We start from the raw sequence: 23,154 nt of genomic DNA, 5'->3' as shown, positions 1-23,154 counted from the left end.
GACAAACTCTGCCTAAAATTCTTTTGGAACAGTTGATATAACACTTCCAAGGACTGCTGATCAGAATTTTGATTAAATGTCAGGAATTGAATGTATGTCTGCAGAAGGCTATCCTGAACTTCAAACTTCTCCTGAAGTTTGTCTTCTATAAGATTTTCAACCAGCTCCTCTAGATGTACTCTGTCACTTGTTTCTAGCATGTCTTTACTGATGTTTTCAGCCCACTCTGTTCTATGAAAAGCCTCTACAGAAGCCTTTACAAGTTAAGTAGGTTTAAATCGTTTTTCCAAGGATGTAAAGATGTCCTCACATACCTCACTAAGTTGCTTTTCAACTTTTTCTATAGAATTATCAGTCAAAGACATAACTGAAACCTCTTGCTCAGAAATATCCTGAGATGTTAGATGGTTGTTTTTGACTTTATTATCCCTATCATTATCATCATCTTCCTCATCCTAAATGTTTGTGGATGTCAGGAAAGACAGACATCATTTCCAGGTTCAGGCGCACAGCTGCAGATCTTTTTACTGTCTCTTTCAAATGAGTTCTGTAATTTCCATTTTTTAGATTGTTGACATGTTTTGATGGTATCCCAATTCCAGACATCATTTCTTGATCAGATCACGAGAATTTTTCTTTCAGTTGGCTTGGCTCAACTGTTCCTTAAGTTTTTCAACACACAAAAATTTGGTTCCTAGAAAAAAGCTTGTAGTTTGCTTTGATTATATAAGATAATTACACACTGTAGTGATGACTCAACACAACACAGGTCAACATAATGTTGTAACATGTTTTCAACTCCACAAATTGAAACATACACAATTATTCTCTTAACAACAATTGTGACAATACATTACCTCTTTTTCCATTCCCCTTACTCCCCATCCTCTCCACTTTCACTTCCCATTCCCTTCCCATCCCATTTCCCTCCACATCCCTTCCCCTCCCCTTCGCCTTCCCTTCTCCTCCCCTTCTCCTTACCTTCTCCTTCCCTCCTCCTTCCCTCCTCCTTCCCTTCTCCTTCCCTTCTCCTTCCCTTCTCCTTCCCTTCTCCTTCCCTTCTCCTTCCCTTCTCCTTCCCTTCTCCTTCCCTTCTCTTTCCCTTCTCTTTCCCTTCTCCTTCCCTTCTCCTTCCCTTCTCCTTCCCTTCTCCTTCCCTTCCCCTTTCCTTCCCCTTTCCCTTCCCTTCCCTTCCCCTTCCCCTCTTTTGTGACCTTCGATTTCTTTCCCCCCCCAGGGGGGGGGGGAAATGGAATTATATACACCCCTGATAAAATGACTAGACAAAATTGGCGGAATTTTTTTAAGATTATCTTTGAAAATCCATGGGCAACACTGGACACTTCAGCTAAATTCATGATTTATTACCAAACGCGGGTAACAGGCGGGTGTAACTTTAAGTATCAATAATAATATATGCCTGAAAACGCCGGGTACTGCGGCAAGTATAATTTATTAAAAATTGTTCCCCAGTATTTAAAACCATCCAATGATAAACGATTGAAGGCAGACATGACAGTTAGAACCAAACACTGTGGAATAAATGTCGTCTTATTGTTTGGAATGAATGTCGTCTTTATAATTTAGAATAATTGACATCTTATTATTTTGAATAATGTCGCCTTAATTATTAAATAAAGATTTTATAATTTTCAATAATGGCGAAGTTCAGTTTTAAAAGTAGTTCAGTTGACAATTGAAAAAAAATTTCGCGAACTTTCGTAAATAAAAGAAAAGCGACGACAACCAGAATTCCGCTGCATTTATTGGTAATCACTGTTAATCGTAATATTCCTATTTAACCAAGTAAAAATCTGCCTTTATCGTGCTTGTTTTAGTGGCAGGTAGAATACAAGAATGTTTTCTTCCGAAAAACAAAGATTTTCCAAATGGTTAATACAATTTAATAAATTTTTATTTCAAACTTAAAAATCGAAATAGCAAGAAAACCAATGTCCGGATCGAAAGCCTTATAAGTGAGCGTGATGCCGAAAAACCATTTTGTGGCGTAATAATTGGCCTTCATTCTCTCCTTTGACATGAACTACTACCTTCTGTGATACAAGAGCCCGGACATCATGACTGTTGACAACACGGTGAAGGGACTTCACCCACACACGTCGTCCATCAGGTTTACTAAACATCGATCAATCAATAAATCAATAAATCAGTCAATCAATAAATCAGTCAATCAATAAATCAGTCAATCAATCAACCACTCAAGTAATCAACCAGTCTTCCAACCCTAAAAAAGTCCCAAAATATTTACTAAGAAAACAAAACTTTAGTTCTATCCTACTTTCGAAAATACTTCCTTTGAGGAAAATAACTTCAATATATTATACCCAATATCCATATGGAAAAGTATCCATATATTCTAAAAATTCATTTCCTCGGGGGGGGGGGGATATTCTTAAAAATATACACCCCTGAAACTACCTTATTGTTTGAAAATGCATAATGGTAGGATCTACTCCAGATGAATATGCAACATTACCAGCAGGGTTCAATTCTATTGTCAACACATCAGCCTAATAATAATAAAAAGAATAAAAGAAATAAATAAAAATAAATATATAATTTTTTTTTTAAATAACTGAATAATCAAACATTATTTCGTAGAAATTAAGACCGAAAGACGGAACATTATAAGAGTATAAAGTTTTTATAATATAATAGATTTAAGAAATAATTTTTTCTTACTTAAAGTAAATTGTATTAACCCACAAACAACGAAAAATTTTAAAATTATATTTAACCATATGTTTATTTTTAGTAATAATAACAACAAAAAGCAGAAATATTGAGAAAGTAAAGCTTTTGTTTAATTTTCCAATAGAAAATAAATCACCTTATGACTTTGAATACTGTCGATTAAAGTTCCATTTCTTCCGTTCCAGAATGAAGTTCTGCCTCTGCTATCCCCTGAACCAAAAATAAATGACAGAGCTCAAAATTAAATTTGTGAAAGAACCTGTCAAATCTTTCGTTGGGATGTTTAGAAAGATGAAAATTTCCCTGTATGATAATTGAAGGACTGCAGTATAGTTTTGGTGAATTATATTGGCGTACTAAGCCTAGGGGTGTCAGAAATGTTTTTTTTTGCATTTTTTTTAAAAACTTCTATAAAATTTTTAAAGTTTAATTTTTTGTTCTGGATGATTGCAAATATCTATCTAAAACTTTTTTAAACCGGCATATTTTTTCTATATTCATTTAGTTAAGAGTTTGAGTCAAAATAAGTATTAATAAATATTGCTTTATATCGAGTAGATATCCTTAAACATACCGATGTAAAACCTTTCAGAAAGTAGGAAAGATTCTGCAAAAAAAAGTTGCCAAACCAAACAGAATTTTTATTTTGAACAAAAATATTTAGAACTTAAAGAAGCTTTTCTGGGATGCACTTTACTCTAGTTTTGCATTATTTTCATTTGTGTAAAACAGTATAAAAGACATTACGTTGATGGTTTAAAACTAAACAGCTGATGATTAATTGGAGGGAGGAATGGCAAAAACACCAATTTGTAATTCGAAAATCTTTTAATGGAAAGTGATTGTAACAGGGAATACAGAGTGCTTTAGGGTACAGGGTACTACAATGTACTGCAAAGTACTGGGCTTTACTGGGGGGAGGGGGTACAGAAACCAAACAGAATTTTTTATTTTTAATAAAAAAAATATAAGTAGTCAGAAGCACTTCTAAGGATGTTTTCTTTATAGTTTTGTACTATTTTCACGGACAAAAAAGCTAGTTTAATACTAATTAGCAGATCACTTAATGGAGGGAAGGATGGCAACAACGCCAATTTGTAATCCCCATATCTGCAGGGTACTGTTGAGTACTGTTGAGTACTGTTGAGTACTGTTGGGTACTGAGGGGTACTTTGGGGTACTATAAAGAAAACATCCTTAGAAGTGCTTCTGGCTCTACCTATATTTTTTATTAAAAATAAAAAATTCTGTGTGGTTTATGTACCCCCTCACCAAAGTATACCCCAGTAAAGCACAGTACTTTGCAGTACATTGTAGTACCCTGTACCCTGAAGCACTCTGTATACCCTGTTTCCATCACTTTCCATAAACAGATTTGGGAATTACAAATTGGTGTTTTGCCATTCCTCCCTCCAATAAATCTTCAGCTGTTTATTTTTAAACCATCAACGGAACCTCTTTTTTAAGAAAGTTTTAGATAGATATTTGTAATCATCCAGAACAAAAAGTTTTTATCAAAATTAAACTTTTTTAGGTTTATTGGACGTTTTCAAAAATATGCAAAAAAAATAATTTCTGACACCCCTAGGCTTAGTACGCCAATATAATTCACCAAAACCATACTGCAGTCCTTCAATTATCATACAGGGAAATTTTCATCTTTCTAAACATCCCAACGAAAGATTTGACAGGTTCTTTAACTTTTTTAAAGGGTGTCCTAATTCGATGGGAAATTATGAAAAGATATTATATATTTCCGGCGGCTTTTACAATCAAATCAAATCAGAATTTTACTGACCACATCTAACACTCTAAATGAATCTTGCAAGAGTCATGGTTTTACAGCTAGTGCTTATCCAGAGTAAACTTCAAAAACTTATTATTCCAGAACACCAGTTTCAACTTCTTAATATTAAGTCTTTGTATGTTCACATTTTGTGACTTAATATTGGATGCTGTTCTGCTGGGTTGCTTCTAACTTAACAAATAAAATCGTCGCCTCTTTTTAGATTGTGTTTTTCAAATTTTGGTTTAAGAAAAAAACTACTTTTGCGAAGGTCAGGAATTTAGTAACTTTTATAAATCCTTTAAAATTATTTTAACATATAGAGTCAGCAGTGGTCACTTTGCGTCTCATCTTAAATGTATTGGAAATATTACTTTACTTTGAAATCTGATGGACAAAAAAAATTAATCGTCCAAAACTAACCTGAAATAACGGTCATATCGCTTGTGACGACAACGGCCCAGACAATCGTCTCTTTATTGCGTTCCACTCGTCCCGTCGTCATTCTAGCAGTTGGATGCCCTAAACAGTAATTTATTCTGAACATTCATCAATCGTTTTTCTATTCTTTTCTTAAAGCCGAGTGGATGTTTCTTAAAGCCGGGTGCATATTTCTTATAGCCGGTTGCATGTTTCTACTGGCTGGGTGCATGTTTCTTATAGCCGGTTGCATGTTTCTTATAGCCGGTTGCATGTTTCTACTGGCTGGGTGCATGTTTCTTATAGCCGGTTGCATGTTTCTTATAGCCGGGTGCATGTTTCTTATAGCCGGTTGCATGTTTCTACTGGCTGGGTGCATGTTTCTTATAGCCGGTTGCATGTTTCTTATAGCCGGTTGCATGTTTCTACTGGCTGGGTGCATGTTTCTTATAGCCGGTTGCATGTTTCTTATAGCCGGGTGTAAGTTTCTTATTGCCGGGTTCATGTTTCTTATAGTCAGGTGCATACCCATGTAAGAATACCCATATGCAAGTTTCCTACAGCCGGGTGCATGTTTCTTATAGCCGTATGCATGTTTCTTATAGCCAGGTGCATGTTTCTACTGGCTGGGTGCATGTAGAGAATGTGAAAAGGAGAATGTGAAATGTAGAAAATAACAAAATTTTCATATTTCAGCATGTATCCTAATGCAACCAAAAATAAGACAAGTGTCCAAGAGATGATTTGATGGAATTTTCACAAAAAAGAATATTTTTTATAATTTTAATAGAATGTTACAAAAACCGCTGTTCTCAATCGAAATTTCGCTAACAGTCTCTTTATGCCTTGTTTTCATCTTAAGGAAGCTTAGTCGGGAGACTTGTTTACGCCAATTATCCATATCAGATCTGAGCTTGGAACTTTCGTGTTAGATACTCATAATCCAGAGCTGAAAACTATAGAATGAGATATCCTTAATCCCGATCGGTTAATTAGTCTGGAGATTAATAACAAGAAGAGAACAAGCATTATTTAATCTGGAGATTAAGAAAAAGAGGAGATCAAGCATTAATCTCGATATCCACCATTCTAAAGTTTTCGGCTCAGATCGCTTAATTCCGAGACACTTTTAATTTGAGAGTTATACTTAAGCTCTTCATTTCAATTATCCCTTCAGGGTATGATAACACAACGGGATATCGGAAAAAAGATTTATTTAATCTGCAGATTTACAAAAGATCGAGATTAAACGTTGATCTCGATATCTACAACACTACAAGAGTTCCCAGCTCTGAACTCATTACAACTATCTGTTGACCTGTGTTTGCGTCCCATACTCTGATAGTATCAATACTTCCGGTTACAAGGTGGGTTCCTTCCGGGTTCCAGGAGAGACACAGGATACGTCCTTCCTGTTTATCCAGTATCCTATATGTATAAATACTAATTAGATCCAAGGCTTTAAAGGCGCTTTGCGACCTTATTTATGACAATATTATTAGATCTTGGTAGCTTATCTCTCTGCAGTCTTCATACATTTAAAAAAAAAATTCATGGCGGATTTTTTTTCTTTTTAGATTTTTAGCAACAAAAAGAAAATTTTTGTTTTTGACGGACTATAGGCATCAAGCGATAGAGGTTCGTCAGTTCTGACATTTATTATATACAGGCAGACAAGACAAAGCAACAGACAAGCTCCGTGAGTTAGTGTTCTAATCTTCGTGCATTAATGCTCAAAATTCATTGTGTAAGTTTGTAACTATGTTTGTTTACCTATCATATTGAAGCGTATCGGACAGTACACTAAATAAACAAACAAAACCTTCTTCTGTACCCACAGCAATCTGAAAACAAAATCCATTTTCATTCATTTTCGTTTAAACAATTACAGGGGTGTATATTTTTAAAATTCTCCCCGGAGGGTGGTGGGAGGGGGGATGATTTTTAGAGATCCAGAGGAAAAATTAAAAAATGGAACATTAAAACGCAATTTTTTATCCTTATATTCATTTTCTATCCAATCATTTTATAATTTTCTCCTAAAAAGCATTTATTTTCCCCAATTCCGCAATAAAACCCCTAAAAATAGAACCATACCTCACTTCTGAGGGAAAAAATATTTTCAGAAGAGGGGGAGGGGGGCTGGGAAAATATGCATCTCTGAGCAATTATTAATTCCTAACTGCCTTCTTTAAATTCTTTAATCCAAGTGTTGGGAGGACAAAGTAAAAAAATAGGTTAAAAACTTTATAAACTTCCCCTCAAAAGCGTCGAAAATCGTTGTTAATAATACAATACGTTATTTTTGAAGTTATTACTTTTATTCATAACAATCGAATAGAAAAATAAATATGATTTTGTTACCTTTCGACATTTCATGTTAGATTTAAGACACCAGGCTGGACCTGACGTTACAGTGTGCTCGGCCTAAAGAGTTAAAAGAAATATTACTTTAAAAACAAATAATGGACACTGACAAATAAAATAACCTTGATTATAAAATGCTGAAATTCATTCTTTAAAGGAACTGTAGTGTAGAGTGTAGAGTGTAGAGTGTAGAGTGTAGAGTGTAGAGTGTAGAGTGTAGAGTGTCGAGTGTAGAGTGTAGAGTGTAGTGTGTAGTGTGTAGTGCGTAGTGCGTAGTGCGTAGTGCGTAGTGCGTAGTGCGTAGTGCGTAGAGTGTAGAGTGTAGAGTGTAGAGTGTAGAGTGTAGAGTGTAGAGTGTAGAGTGTAGAGTGTAGAGTGTAGAGTGTAGTGTGTAGTGTGTAGAGTGCAGAGTGTAGAGTGTAGAGTGTAGAGTGTAGTGTGTAGTGTGTAGAGTGCAGAGTGTAAACGTAATTTCAATAAACAAGTCAGAATTTAAAACTTGTGGATAGAAAAACGACGATATCTTCAGATAATAGTTTAAAAGGTACAGTTGTAAATTGGACACTATATTCCACTCTATGAGAACCAATTAAGGGGAGGCAGGGGGGAGTTAAAACCTTGACTTGGTTAAGATAATTTTCCACAGGAGAATACAGGAATGGGGGGGGGGGGTACCAACCTTGACTTTAAGTTTGTTTAGATCATATTCTAGTAGGAATCCATGAAGTCCACAGGAGAATAACCGGTTATCAACCCAACATAAACTCTCAACACTTCCCTGAATCATATGTTCTTAATATAAAGATTATGAAACCTGAATCATTTCTTCCAAAACCTACTTTTTCATTATTTACTCACAACCAATACTTATATATGATTATATGTGTGTAGGGTGTCTGTTTGTTTGTATCCAATAAACGTCAAAACGGCTGAACCGATTAGGGCCACATAACCCGGACAAAATTTATGGCCCGTAGAAATTATGAATTTTTCCTAGAAAAGATGTCGGTTAAAATACATTTTTTAAAATCCATTTTAAAAATCCGCGAAATTTTTAGTTTTGCACTTTTCATCGCTTGATACCGTTTTAATCTTAATTTTTCGGTNCCCTCTCCTATTAACCTCTAGAGTTCCAGGTACAGTTTTCTGTAGAAATGGAGTATGTGAAACACTCCCCCTCCTTCTACTAAGCTCTGGAGTACCAGGTATAGCTTATGCAGATATGGAGTATATGAAACAATACCCCACCCCTCTACTAACCTCTGGAGTACCATGTATAGTTTTCTGTAGATATGGAGTATATGAAACACTCCATACTTCAACACTGGAGTCACTTCTAGAGAGCGCTAACGTATCATGCTTCTCACTATGAAAAAAAAAATATTGAATAGAAGTTTTTAACTACTTCGCCAAAATTAAAACGTCAAAAAAATCGTAGTTCTAATCTATAAAATAAAGCCCTTAGATCATATATATATATATTATATATTGTGTATGTTTATATGTCAGCAAGTGCTAGAACACCAGCTGGGCCAAATTGGCCTCTGAATTTCGAACAATTTTGTATACAAATAAGTATGATCCATCATCATGATTATTATCGGTTTAAGTTTTAAAAGTATTAAATAATTAAAACTAAAACTAAAAAATCAACTTTTGATTTTAAATTAGTCAGACCAGTCGAATTCTAATCAAAAGAAATAAACCTTTTCATTAATTTAATAAAATTTTTTTTAAATGTTTGCTCCCAAATGCTCAACGGACGTGCATAAAAAAAATTCCATGTATCTATATACTGATAAAGGCTAATAAATACAGTACCAGAATTAAATTCATGGAAATTTATTGTTATATTCCTTTAAATAGTAACAGAAAAATCGACCCAGGGGGTAAACTAAATATATTGGGTGGAGGGCTTTCCAATGTTGGAAAATAATGAAATATAATTTTGCTCCTTTGTAACAAATAATTTACGGCCAGATCAATTATCTTTTAAAAATACATTAAACTTTTAATAAAATAAGAAAAATAAATTTTAAGGAGAATAATCGTCCCTGAATCTTTTCTTAGGAATGCGTACTGCAGATTTCTAGTTGAAACCCTATAATCCCCTAGACGATATCAAACAATAACCCCGGCGGTTTAACAATAAATATCTCTCAAACATACTACGCACTATGCAGTATACACATCAGGAGGAAAACAATTGTCAACTTGGAAGGAAGGTTTAGCAGTTTCAAAAGGGGGTTATTTTCTTTTAAATTTTTTAAAAATCGTTTAATTTGAATTTACTTTATTTATTTTTAGCTTATGAAAAATTTTAAATTAACATATATAAAGCCAGAACGAAGCCTGTTTCACAACAATACTCGTTGTAACTTAATCTGAACGGCAGTGAGGAAGATCAAAACTCAAGGTATTGTTGTGAATCGAAAAAATCACATAATAAATGAAAACCAAATTAAAACTCTGCGCAAGCATTTCTAAGATAATCTACTGAGAGGGGGGGAGGGGGGAATTATTTTTAAACAAATATAAAACCTATACGTTAATTCATATAAAATGTGGGGGACGAAAAATGTTATTTCAAATTTTCTAAAACTTTGAAGGATTCAATTTCCTCAAATTGTTAAGTTATATTTAAGTGAAATGAAATATCTTTGAAGATTTACGGAGAAAAGTTTTCATCTTATTTTTATGTTAAAAAAACTGAAACCTACAGAGTATCCGAGCTATTTCAGTTGATCAGTTTTTAAGAAAACATTAAATGGTTTTCACTCCTCCCGCGTTTTTGTGGATTTAAATAGACTTATCTTTCTAAACCTTAAAACACCCATCTAACTCAACCTACCCAGCTCAATGTAACTAAACTTATTTTATAATTAATACAAGGTTTGGTCGGAATACCCTATGGTCAGTTTCCTCTAAATAAGTAAATTTATGTTAACCCTTGGAATTTTTTGGGAAAATGTAATTTAAAAAATATAAATGTCGATTTTTTTTAAATAACTTTATTTCAAACATTTCCTTAGCATCACCATAATTATTACTTAAAAAAATAAAAATATTGACCCCTATTTATTTTATTGACCAATTCTCAGGCGACCTAGAATTTAGCAAGGTATGTAGACTAGATTTCGTAAATACTGAAGTTTAGCAATTTAAAAAATTGTATTCCAACCTGAAACCTTAGACGATAATCTAGACAACAATAAGGATAAATCTTCTCTCAAACAAACGGTGTGCACTATGCAGAACTATTCCAACAAGATATTTCTTTCTGTTTAAAAAGAGTACAGGGTTACTCACAAAGCAGTGCTTAGGATCCATTTAATTTTGATGGAAAAAAATGGAATCCAGGTTATGCACATTTCTTTAAGGTTTACCAATTTTTTTTACAAAGCAGAATTTTCAAATTATTTTTCTTCTTATTTTTCACTTATTTTCAAGCTAAAACTTAAAAATTTTAATATTCTCACTTTTTTCAATAGTTCAGATTTTGGTTTGGAGTTATAAAGATTTTTTTGCATTTTATTTTGTCGATTTTTTCAATTTTTGCCACTTGAATCCGAATCCATGGATCCGCATATTTTTGCGGATCCAGGAAGCCAACATCTTGGCATCAAACGGATCTGGATCCTAAGCACATGCCACAAAGAATGAGACTTTAAGAGACGACTGTTCGGAATTTATTCTCTGTTTATTATTAATTGATCTATTTACTAACGATTTCCTGCAACTATAACTTGTTTCTGTCTTTGCAAAAGCATTAAATAAATCATTAAAAGATTATTTATATGTAAGGCGAATTCTTAATTTAAGCTAGGACAAGGAATCGACATATTTAACGAGTATCAGGTCGTCTTTACATTCTCATCCTTCGTGGGTAACCTTGTACAATTTAGGTTTCTAGAAACTCATAAAAATTCATTTAGATACTTTTCACATGGATACTCGTCAAAAAAAAACATATCGTTCAAAATGAAGAAAACCCCTAATCCTTAATCATGACCTTCATGTTAAACTTTTAAGGGAAAAATAGGATCAAATTTTTTTTTTGGGGGGGGGGGCTGTCTTATACTTAATTTAGAATAAATTTCAAACAAAAAGCGGCATAACAATTCTTTCTCAAGAATACTTATTCTTAGAATATCAACTACTATTTTTTAGGATTAACAAATACTTACTTAAGCGACATGCACTGAATAGCTAAAGGTTCTAACTCATAGAATCGCACACTGTGCGTCTTAAACGGTGCCATGCTATCTGAAACTTTTAAAAAATGTCTCAAAAAATATAAAAAATTTATTCGACTTTATTCACTTCTGAGCGGAAGGTTGAGGGGGGGCGGAGGGTGGTTAAAACCTCTCCGCCGATCTTGCAGCAACTGTTCTCAGAGTTCCATAAACCTAAAAAATGAATTGTGAATAAGATGCTATTTCGTCGTTCGACAGAACTAAAGGCCGAGTAATCTAACGTTCAATTTAACTGAAGTCATCTGATCACAAACTGCTTTGTAGTCCATTAAAAGTTTATTATGCAATTAATCTATGTAAAAGGTTAACTTTGCGTTTCCTCAAAATTTATGACAAATTGACTGTTTTTTGTGTATATTTAACTGCTATTTAACGTTAGCTCAAATGAGCTTTTTCTACCTAGAATTTGTTTTAATAAACTTTTCATGTATTCAAATGGACTAACTTTTTCAACCAGAGGATTGGGTCAAATATTCTTAATAAATTTTGGGACAATTAAGATAAAAAAGGCAAGATTTAAGCATTAGTTGAATTAACATTTTTCCAACTGTTCTAAATTTTATTCATTTGTACTAATTGGTTTGAAATGAAGAAGAAGTTACATGATTACTATCAATCAATCAATATTTAGTTCCCACCTTACTGGGAGGACTCCCGAGAATTAGATTACAGATGGCACGTCGAGCAATTGCAATATTTTGATAAGAACCTAAAAAATACATTTTTATCATTTCAATTAAAAATGTTATCTTCAGATAAATTTTCAATAGAAAAATGAAGTGTATTGAATTTTTGGAACAAAAATGTTCTGAAAATTATAAAAATCCACTTATCAACCCACCCATCCGGCCAGCCAGCCTGCCAGCCAACCAACCCCCCAATGATGCACCATAATTACCTAAAATATGTATTTTAGCATCTGCGAGAACAATCCTAGTTTTGGTCACATTCTCAACTGTATACTTAGTTCTACCTCCTTTACCAGCTACTCGACCTATAGCTCGGGCAAGATGGTCACCCTTCAGTGTCTTCACATCCTAACAGATAAATCAGATTTAGATAAAAAAGTAAAATGTAAGTTCTTAAAAAGGAGTGTCTGGTTAAACAGTGATCATACCTTGGGAAGGGGGGGGGGGGAGAATTTTTAAGATCGATTTTGCGCTCTTACTTAGATATTATACACCGTACAAATATATTTTAAGTCTCAAACAATTTCTAAAAAATTTCTCTACAATACTGCACTCTCCGCTCAAAAATGTCAAGCCAGACATTTTAACTAGATAAAACAATTTCAAAGGCACTGTAAGCGTATTTTCAAGTTACCCTCCATGAAAAGATGGCAATGCCCGATTCACAACGTTACCTTTCAAACCTATACGTCACTTTTGCAGATAAACCACGTTTGATAATTCTCTTTATTTACAATGATATCTAATTCATATTAGTTCAGGACAACGATTTCCAGGGTACCGTTGTGAATTGGGCATTGCCATCTTTACATAGAGGGTCACTTAAAATTACGGTTATAGGCCTTTTAAGTATTCATCCACAAATGCATTATTCGTACGCGCAAAAAGCATATAAATTAAACGGAAATACGTAAAAATTCACCTGAACAACAAATGAGTCAATGAACAAATCGTCGAGACGGACGAGCGCAAGGGCGTCCTCAACCTCAAAGCCGAGCACGAAAGCGCGCACAAAATCTGCAGCTTTCTGTAAATTCTGAATATCCGTCGTATCCTGAAGCAAAAAAAATTGTTGTTGAAATTTCAAAAAAAAGGACTGAAATTCAAAATAAGAAGATGGACTTCTATTTTTTTCATTCTGTAGATTAAAAGTTATAAAATTATTAATGAGAGTTACCTTGCAGGTTCTGATTTCTACATTCTTGCTCTTCAGATTAAATCGGACCTGCAAACCAAAAAATATTTATTTATTACGTCTATTAGTTCCTTTGATATGCATATTTCCAATGTGTTAAATAAGAAGAAAGATGTCCCAGGAAGTTTGCCCAATATTTCTTATTTAACTGGCATTTCCAAATTTTTAAGGGAAATCAAAATTTCCACGTTATATTTAGTGAAAAAAATTGAAAGAATTCTTTCCGATTCAGAATTTATTCAAAGTTCATAATCTTCTCGGGAAAACTCGCAATAATAATAAAATTAGTCACTAAACGAATTTTTTACCTGAAGTTTAAGATGTTCCACGATAGGTTCAAACAGCTTCATCCAGTTTTCCTTGAGGGGTGAATATCTGTGCTGGGGGACTGGGACCTTTCGAACCTTAACATTTATAAAATTTAACAGGAGTGCTACGGATACATTTCATATAAATGTGGATCCGGATTAGGATCCTGGATCCGCCCTGAAAAAAAAATGAATCTGTATTCAAATCGGGATCGATCCAGTTCGTGAAAATTTTTATCCTAAGCACTGGTGGTTATTAGATGATTAACCCTATAATTATAGAATTCCGTTGACCCTTGATTAAAAATCGGCGAAAAACCGAAAACATTAAAATTTAACTTCAAAGATTTCTTTGTCGAGATTAAAGGCGAATTTTACAAAAATTTCATTTTAAATTAATATCAATTAAAAGTTCGAGATTAACTTCTTCAAACATCTTATTGGCGAAATTTTTTTAAAAATATTAAAAAAAAATAATCAAACTGTGAGTTAAAAAGTATAGAAAATGGTAGAAATCAAAAAATTAAAATTTAACATTTTGAAACATAAAATCAAATAGAAAGTATAACAAATAAATGAGAGAAGATTTGGGTTTTGTGGTAAAAATAAGGTAAAAGGATTAGGTGATATAAACTTAAGTCGATTTTTGCATTTAAAATCTTAATTAACGATTCTAGTTTCCTAATCGCCGAATTTATTTACCTCAGTGCCGTCGGCGAGTTTCTCCTTCTTTAGCGGCGGGAAGGCAGGTTGAAGTATACTAAGATCAACATCTCCATCCTCCGCTTCACCACCAGCTACAGGGTCCTCCTGGATAGGTTGATACATCAATTATTTCAATTATTGATTCACCGACCTAGGGTAAAACGACCTATGGTCAAATGCCATAGGGTCAAACGACCTAGGGTCCACCGGCAAACCGTCAATAACGCGACAAAGTTAAGGGTAAAATCAAAATGATACGAGGTCAAAAAAGTGCAACAAACGGGCAAAATTTCATTTCTTCTTTGTCTGATAAATTTCAAACTATTTTTATGTTCATTAGAACTAGTGGCCACAGCGCTCGGCCCCTAGTTTGTCCTAGCTGCAGCGCTCAGTCCAGAAATTGTCTTATCCTAACCTAACCCTAAAATAATACATGAATACTTTTTTTCATTTTGACCCTCTGTCGTTTTACCCTTTGTCGAGTTTATTACTGTTTGTCGTTTGACCCTGTAATGTTCAACCCCTGGGTCATTTGGCCCTATGTAGGTGAACCCAATTATTACAGCAATCAATCAATCACTGTTCTATTTTCAGTTCAGACAAAGCAATTTTTAGGCTAAGCTTCTCACTATTCAATTTTGGATTAGAAAACAAAATTTCATATCATGTTAAGTTAAACATTTCGGGGAAGTTTTAACTTTGAGGAAAATAAGGTTATCCTTAGGGAGATAAAAGTTAACATGCAGGGACCGAATACGATCAATTTGAACTGCCGACCGCCGTTTCAAATTGGAGTAACCGATTTAAATCCTTCCTAAATCTTTTACTTTGAATCGGTTGTTAAAATCTGAACTGACAGATGGTAGTTCAGCGACGTAGCTCAAATCAATTAATTAAATTCGGTCCCAGGATACATAAATAAGCAGTAGCGCTTGACGGGAAGTGTTTTAGATAATTATTCTTCCTAATTACCAAAAACTCCATCTGTAATATTCCCAATTATTTAAACATATCAGATTTATCCTATTCTTTGAAGTAAGAAATCAGATTGAATGTTGAGAAACTAATACCGATTTTTCTAAATTTACATTAATTAGGAAACACTTGTATTTTCTTATTTAGCGATGAATAGCTTCAACGAAGCGCAAACTGGACGATTTTTTACGTTTTTATAACAGCTCTTAAAAATCTTTTAAAATCTGGTTTAATTCAGCAGACAATTTTTGACAATAAAAATTGCATCACAAATACGTGAAAAATGTAAAAATTTAAACACTTCATTGATATTTTAATGAGATAATGTTGTCATTCACCATTAGTTAAATATTTAATCTGCTCTTACATTTCATTATTCTGTAAAATATTAATCCTGTTCCTACCCCAATAATTGAAACAATGTCCTTCATGCGAGTTTGATCAATCTTCACCCCGGTTAGCATATAGTCAGGATTACAGATTGCACATTTCGAAATATGTCACAACAATGAACACCAGATTCATTAAAGAAAAAATCGACTTCAGCCTTCTTAAACCAGATTTTGAACGAGGAAAATAGAGATGGCATTCAGATTTTTTCAATAGATTATTAAAGAAACAGTTAGTATATTAAAACATGTGTGCATCACACTTTCGGTAATTTCAAAAAAAAAATTAAGCAACAATTGTTAGCTAATTATTACACAACTTATTGTAAAAAATAGAAAACCCAGAAGATAATTAACAAAATTAAGACATGATGCATTAAATATTCCAATCCACACTTATCTTGATGACCACTCGAGTTCAGATACTACTTTTTCTATTTAAAAAAACTGATTTTTAAAATTCTCTGATCTTACGAGATTCAATGACCATTTTACAGTATAAACATGTCCAATTCACAATTCTTATTAAATCTTTCTCAAGTATGACAATCAACTGACCAAGTTTCACGCTCTGAGACGAATTAAATCAGCTTTGAGCTGCAAACTTCAGAATAAGAAAAAATGGATCAAACATTAATCCCAATATCCACTATTCACAAGCTCCCAGCTCAGATCTTATAAAACCATTATATTTAAGCAGTCCATTTAAAATAATTCATCAATCTAACAGCCGACCTTAAAATTAATTTAGTTTGTTAAAGAATTTCCTTTGAATGGACAAGATATCTAGATTAGTGGCCGAATTTAAAGAATTTGAGCGGCGGTTTAAATATGGTTGGTTCCTCTTAAAATAGCATCAAATGTTCCAAGATTTAAACCGGCGCTTAACTTAACCCCGGGTTTGGCGGATTTAAACCGCGGCTCAAATTCCATCTCTGTTCCGTTAATAACTTTGCAGACAGACATTGTAATTAATTTTTACAGTACATTAAGAACATTTTAAATCCAAACTTATCTAGTAGACATAACTAAGCTCAAGTTTAATGATCCCATCCAGCTAGGCAATTTTTAGTAAAACTAACAAAATATTGACTCATAATACTAACGTACGTTATCAACTTCCATCTTTCTTTTGCTCGCCTTTTTTCTAGGCACTTCAAACTTTTCCTCTCCCTGCATTATTTCTTCAGAAATCATCTGAAATTATTCCGACAAATGACAAAATTCAGGTTAAAATATTTATTCAAAAATTTTCAATGGCGCCAGCTTCGGTAATCTCAGTGTTAACGATAAAATGCTTTTACACGTCACAGATATACAGAAATACGCGTTTCTAACAAGAGTGATAGATGGGCGAACTTTAGGTATACCAAGAAACGAATATTTCAATATATGAGATCAGAATTGAACAAGATACGGATCATGAAGTGAGAATTTCTGGATTTTAGTTTCGTTCCAAACAAGTTTCGTTACTAAGACCATAGTTCGTTCCAAAAAGTCCAAGTTTCGTTACAGTTACAAAAAGTTTCCGTTACAAGAACTTTATCTTTATCAGAGAGAGAATCCACGAATCGAGAGACAGGTTTCATCACAATTATCGAAGAAAAAGGTAATGATTAATTAAGAGGCAAAATCCAAAAGTTTAGGCTTGATAAGTTCCATGTAGTATCTTGAAGTTGAACGACAATGAATACGTAGAAAGTAGAGAATTACACACAGTAACACTGCGCAAAGATTTACATACATCGTAGCGTCATTGTCATTTACAACATAAAATCAAATAATTGAAGGATAAATTAATATCCGTCGTTGTATCCGCCACCACCACCGCTACGTCCGCCACCTCCATATCCACCGCCTCCTCCACGTCCACCGCCATATCCTCCCCCACCGCCGGAGTATCCACCGCCACCACCTAATTAAAAAAATATTAAAGAAAGTTCTAAATTTTAAGCTCTAAATTCTATGTTATAAAAGTATGTTTGATCTTGTCTAGTGGGTTTCTGTTACCAGTTTGTTAACGTAGGGTAGAGTCGGTTTGTAGGAAGATGAAAGTGGGGCAAAATCTTTAAACATAAATCCATAATTAAACTACCAATCCAATAGGTCAGATAAGAGACAATTACTAAAATTCATCCAAACCTTGAACAGGTAAATTGGACCGAAAGCTTAATATGAGAAAATGTTTAAAAATCCTTGAATTCCCAGGACAAAGAATAAGGTTTTAGAACATCAGAAACCAAGAGAGGAGTCTGAGTTCAACAGACAATTTAATTTTAAGACAGAGACAGACATGAGAGAAGACGATGATGTAGAGGAGGAGGGAGAGGGAAATCTTAGTTTCACACCTCCACGTCCGCCTCCATAACCACCTCCGCCTCCATAACTGCGTCCACCGCCATATCCACCACCTCCGTCTCGGCCACCGCCATATCCGCCTCCTCCACGGCCACCGCCATATCCACCTCCGTCTCTGCCACCGCCATATCCACCGCCTCCACGGCCACGTCCACCTCCACGGCCACCACCACCGCCACCATCCTCGCGGGGTTTAGCCTCATTCACCTAGATTTAACAGTAATGACAAAATTTCCAGTTTTTATTTTAACTTAATATAACAGATCAACCCATTTAAATGACAGATAAATCCCAATAAATGACACTACAATTTCAGACAAATAACCCTCGACCATGACACAACTGAACAGTATTTTTACCTTGATCTGCTGTCCAAGAATGGTCTGTCCGTCCATGGCATCCATTGCGGTGTCAGCATCCTCCTTCCTGTCGAAGGTGACAAAGGCGTATCCTTTTCCGGTGTTGTAAACATCGCTCACCATTCCGAATTTCTCAAATTCACCCTGAGATTAATAAAAGCGTTAAAAATAAGAAACATTTAAGTGAAAATCCGGAAAAATTGAAATTTTCATATTTGAAATATGCTAACCTGGATCTCATGGTTGGAGGCGGATTGATCAATCCCGTAGACGAAAAGTTTAGACATCCTGTCTCTAGTATTCGTGGATTCTCTCTCTTGATAGATAGACTGATAGTTAAAGCAATTAGACTATGCTCATCTGAAAGCAGTTAAATGCTATGAAAGAGATCCATCAAGGTAAAGACGAATGTACAGATAATACAGAAAAAGCCGTAACACAAAATGGCTACACCAGAAAATTTTCATATAGATTTTATATAGACTTTACAGGTAATCTGAGTATGCAAGGAGTTAATATCCTCCATATCCGCCACCACCTCCATAACCACCCTGTTGCTGGCCTCCTCCATATCCACCACCCCCATATCCTCCCTGTTGGCCACCTCCATATCCGCCACCGCCGCCATAACCTCCCTGTTGGCCACCTCCATATCCGCCACCTCCATAACCACCCTGCTGTCCGCCATATCCGCCACCACCGTATCCTCCACCTCCTCGTCCGCCACCATATCCGCCACGTCCACGACCACCTCCACGGCCTCGGTCTCCACCGCCCCTGAAAAACGTTATATATATATATAAATAAAACCACTGAAATGTAATAATTAAACGATGAAATATGATATTCAACTTATTTGAAATGACAATCTCTTTTAAACTTAATATCATTTGTTCAGATTAACAAAATTAGTATGAAACGCCTACCTTCCTCCCTCTCCTTTAGGTCTGGCCTCGCTAACTTTTATCTGTTGTCCATTCAGACTCTGTCCGTCCAACTCCTGTATAGAACATGTTTATACTAAAAAGTACGGAATAGATCAAAGTCCGACTTCATTGCTATTCGATAAAGAGTCTGGCGGACGAAGAAAAGAACCACCAAAAAATATCCGCCAGAGCCAACAATATCCAACAATTTCGTTGAGTCAGATTTTTTATTTTACCGTGGGGTTTGATACCAAGTACACGCCCAGCCAGCCCTCAGCACTACTAGCAGTGTTGTACCCGCCACCTCGGCAGTTTTAATTCAAATGTATTAAAACCTGAAATTGTATATAACTAAGGTTGTGCTCAGCTCCGAGATAATAAATTCAACGCCTACTGATATTCTTTAACAAGGTTTCCTTTCTGATAACTGATAATAATTAATCAACAAGTTAACTTTACAATATTTTTAATAGTTTGCGAATTCGTATAACATTTCTAATCAAACTTCCATTTAATACAATTCAAAAAACCAACTCTAACAATGACGACAACATAATGAAATAGATGACTAACCTGTGTTGCTGTGTCGGCGTCCTCCTTACGATCAAAGGTGACAAAAGCAAATCCTTTCCCACTGTTATAAACATCAGTCACCATACCAAATCTCTCAAACTCGGTCTAAGAAATATATTAATAAAATTCAGTCGAGAAACTTCTTATTTCGCCTATAAGAAGAAACTCTCATATATAGTTACCTTAAAAGTGTTGAGAACAATTTCTTGTTATCAAATTACTAAACTTTCTTGACATTACTGTTCATTATGTTGATTCCATAAAAGTTGTAAAATAAGATTTAAAAAATATCAAAATTTTTTATATTTAAAATTTTCACCGCTTTCACACGTGGGCGGTAGTAGTGCAAGAGAAAGCAAGGAGAAAGTACAAACAAAGAGAAGGAACGCGTGGAGATAAGAATTCATATATACCACGATGCACTCAAAATGTCCAACGGATAAAAATACCTGAATCTCCGAGTTCGACATGGACTGGTCCACTCCATAAACAAACAGTTTAGACATAATAGAGTTGTCGATTCTGAAAACAAAATATAATATAATTTGATACACAGTGTGTTCTTGTACAGAATATATATAAGGCAGTACACTGAACAGTGTGTGTACTGCTAAAAGAATGAGTGAAAGTCCTATGAAGAAATACTGGATGTTGGAAAGCTTTCACGAACAGATCTTATCAAACCGTCTAATTTCTCGGCTCGAAACACAACAATCCTGAAGAAATATTCAAATATAAAAATCAAAACAGATAATTTCTGTAAGTGGAAAATAAATCTGATGTTGTGTGTAGAAAGAATTTAGGAGGAGTGTGGGATATCGACTAGGTGGCCAGGCTTAATATACATGCGCAGAGAACCCCGGCTCAACCCGGCACTTTACCAGGGGCCTCACAGCAGGGGTAAACGCTAACAAATCAGGGGGAGGTATAAAACAATCTTTTGATCGAACAACTTAAAAAGGCAAAAATGTTATCAAAATAATTTTAAAAATAATTGTCCATCCCTGTTTTTCCCCGAGTGGATGCGTGCGCATGCCGAAAAAGTCACGTGTACCTCCACGAGGCTAAAGACCAGCATTGCAAACCGGGGGAATTTTTCCCCATTTTTTTGGAAATCTGGGGAACTTATACCCTTTTGGGAAAGAGGGAATTCCCCGAAGAATTTAATGAAAATTGGGATATTTCTTGGGACCTAAAAACTGTTAAGATACATTTTGTAAATTGCACTGAAAAACAATGAAATTGACTGAAATTAATAACAATTCTTTTTATAAATTATTTTTCGACAAAAATGTATTTGTTATATAAATAGATCAATCATTGTCAAGGAAATATTTCCCAAAATAGGGCTTTTTAAATATTGAAAAGCATATTTAAGGTTTTTTTACAAGTTGAAATCCACAAAAAGCGCTCTTTCACAATGTTTTCAGTATTTCATAAATATTGGGAAATGAAGTCGATTTTGGGAATTTTTAATTTTGGGAGTTAGCAACGCTGCAGTAAAAACCTCCCCGTCCCGTAAATTGAGAAAATAATATTAAGGTTTAAAAATCTATTTATCGCAAAGAGAAGAGTTACAAAAAGGAATCAGGGGTAAGGTTTCTGGAAAAGTATTAACCATTCGAATAATTTGCGAAATGATTTAATTTGCAAATATTTTTTTCTCTCTTGGAAAAAAATAACTAGCAGTCCATGGGGAGGGGGAGGGGGCTGGAAAATAAAGAGGGGTGAAACTCTACACGTGCAGGTTACAAAGGGTGAAAGCAGGGATAATTCTTCCTCTCAAATATTTCAAAGTAGGGGGAGGGAAGAAAGGGCTCAAACTTCTTTGCTAATAAGTCTGCGATTTTGGCAACAAAAAAGTACGTTGTTCAAAAGTACATTTTCTTTGATTTTATTATGGGTTTAAATCGGTCCTTCACTGTTACCAGGGTAAAGGTTTAGGGGTTGAGAGGGGGGGGGTTTAGGGGATTTAAAGCTGAGCCACCTGTCAAAATACGTTGCTAGGGAAGCTAAGGGTGGTGTCGACATTAATCCCATTTTTGAACAAAAGTTGACGATTCAAAAAGTTTAAAATAGAAAATTCCCAAAATTTGATTAATAAAACATCAAAATACCAGCGGTTTATTATTTCCTTTCTCAAGTTAAGGAAGGGTATTATTAAAATTACAGATAAAGCAAAAATCAAATGTATGTATATGTATCTCTAATAGAAAAAATATTTTCTGAAAAACACGAGAATGAAAAAAGAAGGGTAGAGGGGAACCGTGAGAGACAATTTTCAATGAAGAAAAAAGAATCAACATTTTTTAATTTGTTCTAAAAGAGGATATTGACTGATATGAAGTGGTAGTTTTACGGAGGATAAAAAGCAGATGTTTGAAAGATTTTAAACATAATATAGTGACTCTCCATGCAAAGATGGCAATGACCGCTTCACTAAGGTACCCTTAAATGAGATGTTTTGCTAAAATTTGAGAAAATAAATTCTCAATTGTAGGTTTTCTACAAATTTTCTACTGCAAGAAAACATTCGGGATTTATCAGAATCTATCATCTTTGTTCAGCAGGTTTCCAAGGGTACAGTTTTGAATCGAGCATAACCATCTATGCATAGAGGGTTACTTGAAATTAGGCTTACAGTCCCTTTAAGAAAGAAAATAAAGATAAGATAACGTTCCAAAAAACAGATCAAAGGAAGGGCAGGAAAGATATATGAAGCATACAGTGGGATCCATAAAACACGAAAATTCAAGTCAGGCAAAAAACATGTGAACTGAACAAAAAATGTCCTACCGTCTCCAAGGGATCATTTCCACCCCATCCGTCCAATTTCCACCAACATCATTATTGGACTCGCTGCTCACCTAATATATAAAAACATATAAACTCACTCACAAACTAGAACTTAACATTATTGGAATCACTCCTAACCTAAGAATAAAACACATTCTTGGACTCGCTGCTAACCTAGGAATGTTAAACCATTTTTGGACTCGCTGCTAAATTAATAAAAAAAAACACAATATTTTCGGAAATTTTGCATTTATGCAATTTCCATTCCGTTAACAACTCATGTTTGATATATGTTTTTAGATTTCGTGAAAGTACAGACTTCTCCCCCCCCCCCCAC

At 34.6% G+C, this 23,154-nt stretch overlaps 5 protein-coding genes across 7 annotated transcripts in view; all 5 read right to left on the bottom strand.

Moving 5' to 3' along the window:
• Positions 1–2,051: 2,051 nt before the first annotated feature.
• LOC111706042 (U3 small nucleolar RNA-associated protein 4 homolog) lies at positions 2,052–11,567 on the bottom strand (the record flags this gene model as incomplete). Its single annotated transcript, XM_023478795.1, is given in 10 exon segments — positions 2,052–2,136; positions 2,440–2,531; positions 2,852–2,925; positions 4,925–5,023; positions 6,240–6,349; positions 6,695–6,765; positions 7,286–7,348; positions 7,968–8,066; positions 8,549–8,654; positions 11,476–11,567. Coding segments are annotated over 10 exon segments (873 nt in total), but the record flags the coding sequence as incomplete, so codon positions are not given.
• On the bottom strand, positions 11,554–17,012 carry LOC111706044 (RNA-binding protein PNO1). The gene is made up of 8 exons (XM_023478797.1): positions 16,916–17,012; positions 14,439–14,546; positions 13,737–13,832; positions 13,411–13,458; positions 13,156–13,287; positions 12,443–12,581; positions 12,183–12,253; positions 11,554–11,697 (listed from the first exon to the last, which is right to left on the bottom strand). The coding sequence occupies exons 1-8, from the start codon at positions 17,000–17,002 to the stop codon at positions 11,647–11,649; spliced, it is 732 nt and encodes a 243-aa protein (XP_023334565.1). The 5' UTR covers positions 17,003–17,012; the 3' UTR covers positions 11,554–11,646.
• A 17-nt stretch (positions 17,013–17,029) lies between these two features.
• Positions 17,030–18,902, bottom strand: LOC111706045 (glycine-rich RNA-binding, abscisic acid-inducible protein). 3 transcript variants are annotated; one of them, XM_023478798.1, is made up of 4 exons: positions 18,753–18,902; positions 18,523–18,666; positions 18,154–18,370; positions 17,030–17,720 (listed from the first exon to the last, which is right to left on the bottom strand). In XM_023478798.1, the coding sequence occupies exons 1-4, from the start codon at positions 18,807–18,809 to the stop codon at positions 17,602–17,604; spliced, it is 537 nt and encodes a 178-aa protein (XP_023334566.1). In that variant the 5' UTR covers positions 18,810–18,902; the 3' UTR covers positions 17,030–17,601. The 3 variants fall into 3 exon arrangements, with proteins under 3 accessions (XP_023334566.1, XP_023334567.1, XP_023334568.1); XM_023478799.1 differs by having other exon boundaries at positions 18,178–18,370; XM_023478800.1 differs by having other exon boundaries at positions 18,217–18,370.
• LOC111706047 (glycine-rich RNA-binding protein 3, mitochondrial) lies at positions 18,882–20,647 on the bottom strand. The gene is made up of 4 exons (XM_023478801.1): positions 20,471–20,647; positions 20,022–20,126; positions 19,449–19,522; positions 18,882–19,299 (listed from the first exon to the last, which is right to left on the bottom strand). Exons 1-4 carry the CDS (start codon positions 20,525–20,527, stop codon positions 19,035–19,037), a joined length of 501 nt encoding a protein of 166 aa, XP_023334569.1. The 5' UTR covers positions 20,528–20,647; the 3' UTR covers positions 18,882–19,034.
• LOC111706043 (protein BCCIP homolog) overlaps positions 20,542–23,154 on the bottom strand; it is a 14,401-nt gene continuing 11,788 nt past the window's right edge. Inside the window, exons 9-10 of the mRNA XM_023478796.1 lie at positions 22,818–22,888; positions 20,542–20,737 (exon numbers count right to left, since the gene is read on the bottom strand). Coding sequence (XP_023334564.1) covers positions 20,653–20,737; positions 22,818–22,888 — 156 coding nt within the window. The 3' untranslated portion in view covers positions 20,542–20,652. The remainder of the gene's footprint in view (positions 20,738–22,817; positions 22,889–23,154) is intronic.

This window comes from Eurytemora carolleeae, unplaced genomic scaffold (genome assembly GCF_000591075.1).
Source record: "Eurytemora carolleeae unplaced genomic scaffold, Eaff_2.0 scaffold683, whole genome shotgun sequence".
NCBI classification, from domain to species: domain Eukaryota; kingdom Metazoa; phylum Arthropoda; class Copepoda; order Calanoida; family Temoridae; genus Eurytemora; species Eurytemora carolleeae.
Note: the sequence above shows the minus strand (reverse complement) of the source record. Positions and strands in the feature narration are given on the sequence as shown.